Consider the following 6000-nt stretch of genomic DNA (forward strand, 5'->3'; position numbering starts at 1 on the left):
GACTCTTATCACCTTTGTATTCCTGGCTCCTAGTACAGTCCCAGGAACATGATAGTTGGTCACTAAATATTTGGTGTGCATGAATGAATGCGGGCAAAGGGTGATACCATGCCAAGTGCTGTGATACAGCCCAGATGGGGGCCTCTGCGTCCACCTGGGGGACACGAGGAAGAGTCTCTGGAAGAAGGTCGTCAGGGCTGGGTTTTGAGCCAGAACTGTCCCAGCAGAGAGCAAGAGCATGGGGCTCTTAGCCGTTCAAGGAGGGTGATGTGAGGTGGCGAGGCCAAGCTCCAATCGGACCTCAGGCAACTTGCTTAACAAGCTGGGCCCTGGTTTTCTCCCCGACAAAACAAAAGCCTCCACTAGGTGGACACTGGCATTCAGAACATCATTCCAGATTCCCTAAAAACCATGTAGTCCCACCTTCTCATTTCACAGGCAGGAAACTGAGTCACAAATGGGGCTGTTCCCTGCCCAGCCCCTTCAAGGAGAGCTTGCAGGCTTTCCTTTCCTGAATGAGTCTGTGTCAAAGCTTCCTGTTCACAGTGTTTACTTTCTACACGCTTGCCCCTAATTCTCACTTTCTCTTTTCTTTCCCATTGATCTTGTCATTTTTTTATTTTTGGGGGGTGGCGGATATGCTGTTCTGTCATCTCCCCCTTTCCCATCAACTGATTCCTCCACCTGTCCACGCGTGCCTGACTCCATCACCTGCTGGGGCCGGACTGCGCTCTTCCCACGCCTGGCGGAATGGTTGCTGGGCACTCCCAGTCGCTGGAGGAGCCGCTACTATGGAAAAGGACGCTACGGCCACCCTGACTTTAAGAGCTCCTGTCCGGTTCTGGAGGAATAGTGTGTTCCTGTTACTTCCCTCGCTGGCTGCCTGTCTCTGGTTTTCCTGACGCAAACCCCACTTCCTTTCTGTCGCTGCTTCCCAGCTTCTCCCATCTTTGTGTCATTTATTCTCGCAAACCAAAGTGAGGTTTCTGCAGCTGAAATGGCTGCCAGCAAGGGTCACACAGGCTTGCATTTTTCGCTGGGTGAGAGAAGAGCCACAGCATGTAGCGGGGCCTTTGTCCACACCACGAGTGGACGGATGGCTTGTCCCCGGGTCGGAGAGAACTTGGGTCATTGATTTTAGCTGCCAGGATCCCAGTCCCCCTGGCCAGAGCTCAAGGGAAGAGAATTCAGTGAAGCAGAAATACTCTTGGAAATATTTTGCTCGTCAAGGGCTAAGGAGCTGTGGGCATGTGCCAGCCTCTTTATAAACGTGCTGCAACTGTGCCCTGTGGGAGCTTAGAGAGGGTTCTTTGTGCCCAGGCTCCCTTCTGAGCGTGCAGTGCAGCCAAGCCTGGGGGATGGAGTCCAGGATGACCCTTTCTCTCTGGAAGGGAAAGGGAGTCCCCTGTCCAGCTGCTCTGGCCAGACCTCTAGCTCCCGACAGGCTCTGCATGGGGCTGTGATTCTGATGCTGTTCTTTGCTTTCTTCTCTTTCCCTCTGTAGGTTGTAGGCCTGGCTGCCTTGCATGCACCAGGGGCTTTCTTCCTCCTAATCAACAACTCAGCACCGTGACTTCTGCTAAAATGCAAAATGAGATGCGGGCACTAACCCAGGGGATGCCACCTCTGCTGCTCCAGTCGTCTCTCTCGAGGCTACTTCTTTTGCTTTGTTTTAAAAACTGGCCCTCTGCCCTCTCCACGTTGCCTGCATATGCCCAAGTAACTGCTCTCAGAGGATCCCACTAATTGAGCTCCCTCCAAGGCGGTCTGGGCAGCTTCTAACTACCTTCCTGGACGTGACTGATTGCTCCCGTGTTCTTCTGAGGGCTGGTCTTGTTTTTGTTGGGGTGGCTCTGTCTCACTGCTAACACCTTAGTGAGATGCCTTCCACCCTCCTGAGTACACCAGCCTCCCACTGGGTGTGTGCCTAGTGCGCGGCAGGCGGAGGTTGGGAGGGTATTGACTTGGCTTTTAACCTGTGGGAATTTTGTCCAACAAGGAGTGGAATGATTTCAGAGCTGCCCCGAGGCTGGCATCCTGGTCACAGGAACCCTTTGCTGGGCTCGTGTCTCTCAGTCTCCTCTATAGAGTTAGATCAGAAGACACAGAAAGTTCTGTGGCCATGAAAGATACCAGCTCAGAAGGGTTGTGTCTTCAGTGGCACCCTCAGAAAAGTTGTCTTAAAGCAAAGAGGTACCTGGCTCCAGACAATTTTTCTGATGAAAACAAAGTCTCTGCCCCATCCCCCCCTGCCACCCTGGCAAAATTACTTCCTTTGCACCTGCCCAGTGTGCCATAAACCAGACCCCAGGTCAGCATTTGTCAAGAGCATGGCTGCCGGGTCCCCTGCCGCAGTTACTGCACTGTTTACTAAATGCAGGTTTCTGTTCTCCCTCCCCAGACCTGCTGAACCCAGATCTCCGGAATTGGGCTCTAGGAATCTGCATTTCAACCTGCTTCCCAGGTGGCCCTGATGCACCCCAGTATTAGGGTTTATTTCTAAAAGGAACATGCCTTGTAACTCCTGGTATCCTGGGGGTCATGTTTCTCTTCTCTCTCAATTCTACTTGGAGCAAGAGCTTTCCTGGGCTGCAAATGAGAAAACAGTTCCGAGGAGCCCACAGCAGTACTGAGCATGCTGGGAGCTTGGGACTTGGAGATGAGTGAGCCACTGTTGCTGCTCCAAGTAGAACTACTTGGAGTGTAGCTGAGGCCTTGGACTCAGTATGACCCGGGGCAGCTCTGCCAGGGCTGTTGGCCAATCAATCATTTTCATTTCTTGTTGGAGGCCAAGTCCTCTGCTGAGCTCATTTCCTAACTAGTGTTACCCTAATTCTGATGAAGACCAATGGGGCTATAATTCTTGTTTTTGTTCCTCTTTGCAGCATTAACAGCAGCAAAGTTGTACCCCGGTTTGAAAGGTTTGGCTTGGGCGTCCTGGAGTCCAGTAATCCAAAGATGTAGCCAGCCATGTGGTTTTTCGCTGCTGATCTCTTTCTTTTTAAAATGTGTTTCTGAAACATCCAAACAACCACCACGACAAAAAACACTGCCTGCCCAGCGCTGCAAACCAGGAGCACGCATCCTAGATTCAGACTGTTCGCCATAAACCCTACTCAGGAGATGGAGCTGCACCTACTATCTCTTAAAATGACACCACCAACAACCAAACCTGTCGTGACAGACAGCAAATGTTTACACATGTATTTCTCCTGAGTGAACCTGATGTTTTACAATAGGTAATAATAAAAACAGTCCGTGCATCGATGCACTGGCACTGATGGCCAGGATGGCTGAAATGGCTGTCCCTTCTGGAGGACCTGGTAGGCGGTGAGGGACCCATGCTGGGCCAGAAGGAAGACAGACATGGTGATTGCAGCTGTTCTTGGGGTAGGGCGGGGAGCCCAGAAGGTCTGACCTGGCCTCTGCTTTTTGGCCCAAGACCCCATCAGGGGAATCTCTCTCTCTAGGGCTCTCTCCTTGTCCTTTCAAAGGGATACTGCCCCTTCCTCCTCTTGCAGAAGAAACCCTGGCTAGGAACAGAGCTAGATGAAGGAGTCTGGAGTTCCTGGAGAGTTTGGGTTCACCTTCTCACCCCTGTAATCCAGGCTGCTCCTGCTGGAAAAGTAGAAACAGAATCCAAAAAAGGTCTGAACTCACCAGGGGGTTCCCAGCCAGGGTTTCTGCTACAAGGTGAGGAAACATCCATGGCTTGTACAGATGTGAGTCTTTGATGAAGCCCCCAGGCAGGCACTAAGGTTATGGGACTCAGGGCCTTGGCTTTTAGCTACATCCCAGTCCCTGACTGCCATCTGACCGTGAGAGCTGGATGGGTGGGAACAAGGAAGATGGAGGAAGGAGGAGGAGTAGATGGCAAAGGTACCGGAGCCCCCTTCCCAGCCACATGGTGACCCTGGCACTGTAAAAACCCTTTGTCATGCCAGAAGGTTCTAGAACTGCCCACTTCTTCCATTTCCATCCTGCTGAAACCCCTTAGCCCATTTCCAACTCCTCTGTCCATGCTCTGAGCTCAACTGGGTGGCATGTGGCCCATCACCCCTTTCACTTAGACCCACCTAGCTGGCCCCCGTCTGCAGAGCCTTCCCTAGCACCATTAGGCCTTCTACTTGTGTCCATTTGAAGCAGGAGGGGCTGGATTTGGAAAAGTCTTTGAGGTGAGAGCACCACACTTGTCTTCATTAGGAACTCTCACCTGCAGAGAAAAGTTCCAGATGGCAAAAGGGAGCCCTTAAGTGGAGGTTAGGTTGCATTAGCCTCCAAAACCAGAAAGGAAAAAGGGTGATGGGAGTGGAGACGTGATTGGATTCTGTGACCATGCTCTGAGCTCAGACTTGGGAAGGGAGGGAGGTGGCTCCCACCCCTTCCAGTTAAGCCCCGTCTAGCTGAGCCCCCGTCTCCAGAGTCTGGTCAAAATGCCACAGAAAATGAGCTGCTCTGCCAGCAAGCTATGGAGTTGCCTCCTCGCCAGGCCTGGCATCCCTTGGTCAGCCCCTCCTTGGAGGGCACAGCCATGTTACAGTGCCAACGTGCCTGGCCATCAGCATCTTCACCCTTCCCAGTCCATGTGGGGAGGCTGTAAACCACGTGGATTCAGCTCCGTGTGGAGTTTCTGTGCTATAATGGGACTGCTCATTTTGCCCCATCATCCCTTTGGCCTCCCACACACCTGCCCTTTCCCAGGGATCACGTGTGTCTCCAGCCTTTCACCTTTCTATTGCAATGGTGGCCTTTGTCCAGGCGACAGCAGGCCCGATGGATGTACTGGTGAGCCCCACGGTTGGACGTCAGCTCAGCCAGTAGGCTCAGTTCCTCCCCAACCCCTGACACCAGACCGCAGTGGGCATGCGCAGGCCCACAGAAAGTCAGTCTGGGTTTTGCTTTTTCTCGTGAGCATCACAGTTAAAGAAGCGCTCATTGAGCAACTACAGTGCACTTGGTCTTCTGCAAGTGCGGGGCACCTAGAGATAGGAGCAGTCATGGTCTCTGCTCTTAAGGAACTGATGACCTGGTGGGGCCCTGTTACCTTCGAGGAACCCAGAAGGCACTGGGCCCCAAAGGTGGAACTGAAGGACTGGGGGCAGCTGGCTCTCAGCTTGCCACCTCTGCACTGCCTGTCTTTAAAGAACCCCACCTCACCCCATGATGGTCCCCCCGTTCCCCTTGTATTTCAGTGACTGTGAATTGAAGTTAGGAAGGCACACCTGCCCTTTTGTGTGCTCTCTCCATCTGCCTTGGAAACACACGAAGGACGACAGATACTGTGAATTCAGCCCTCACGGCCAACTGTGAAGGGGATGGAGAAGGCTGGGAGAGCTCAGGGAGAGCTCTTGAGGGCTGCGGAAGTCCCCTCTGGGGTCTGAGAGTGGAGCCCAAGCTTTGGCCCACCAAGGCATCCCCAGTTTCCAGCCTCACCTCTGAAGCCCTGCTGCCTTTAACCACCAGAGCCGCAGCCCCCTGGGTTTCTGTCTAACTCGAAGTCTTGCATCCTAGCTAGTTTGGGGTTGTAAGCAGTGTGTAGCAAAGTTGATCTCTCCATGTTACCAAATCAAAACACCCTCTGTCATCTTACGGCATTTCCTCTTGAGTTCACAGAGAGGAATGGCAAGCCCTGGAAACCTGTGTTATTCTGTGTTGATTTGGTGTGGGGGTGGGGGTGGAGACATAAATGTGAAGCCAGTTGGAGTTTGTGCTATGCAGCAGTGTTAGCCAGGATCTCATCAGTGTGCAAACCTAGCATCTTCTGTGGCCACAAGCCACACACTTGCTTTTTTTGAATGTGATGTAAAATTTGTACAGTAAAGTTTTTATATTTTCTATCAACTGCATTTGTCTTCCAGACATGCTATTAATTTAAATTAAAATGGTTAGTATTAACAAACGTGCTGTATCGGGTTTTTTTGCCACTGGCAAGAACATGCCCTCTGTGGTAAGCCAGGCCTGGATGTCTGGAGTTTGTGAATAAAATTATACCAAGGTGTA

At 52.1% G+C, this 6000-nt stretch overlaps 1 protein-coding gene across 12 annotated transcripts in view; it reads left to right on the forward strand.

The window, feature by feature from the left end:
• KSR1 (kinase suppressor of ras 1) overlaps positions 1–6000 on the forward strand; it is a 172624-nt gene extending 166624 nt beyond the window's left edge. For 6 of the 12 annotated variants that reach the window (XM_065531115.1, XM_074018845.1, XM_074018843.1 and 3 more), the window contains 2 exons: positions 772–852; positions 2886–6000. In XM_065531115.1, coding sequence (XP_065387187.1) covers positions 772–852; positions 2886–2964 — 160 coding nt within the window. In that variant the 3' untranslated portion in view covers positions 2965–6000. Of the gene's footprint in view, positions 1–771; positions 853–1504; positions 1920–2885 lie in introns of those variants that run through there. The other 6 variants (XR_012425396.1, XM_065531116.1, XM_074018848.1 and 3 more) reach the window with 2 other exon arrangements.

Source organism: Macaca fascicularis, chromosome 16 (assembly GCF_037993035.2).
Source record: "Macaca fascicularis isolate 582-1 chromosome 16, T2T-MFA8v1.1".
Taxonomy (NCBI): domain Eukaryota; kingdom Metazoa; phylum Chordata; class Mammalia; order Primates; family Cercopithecidae; genus Macaca; species Macaca fascicularis.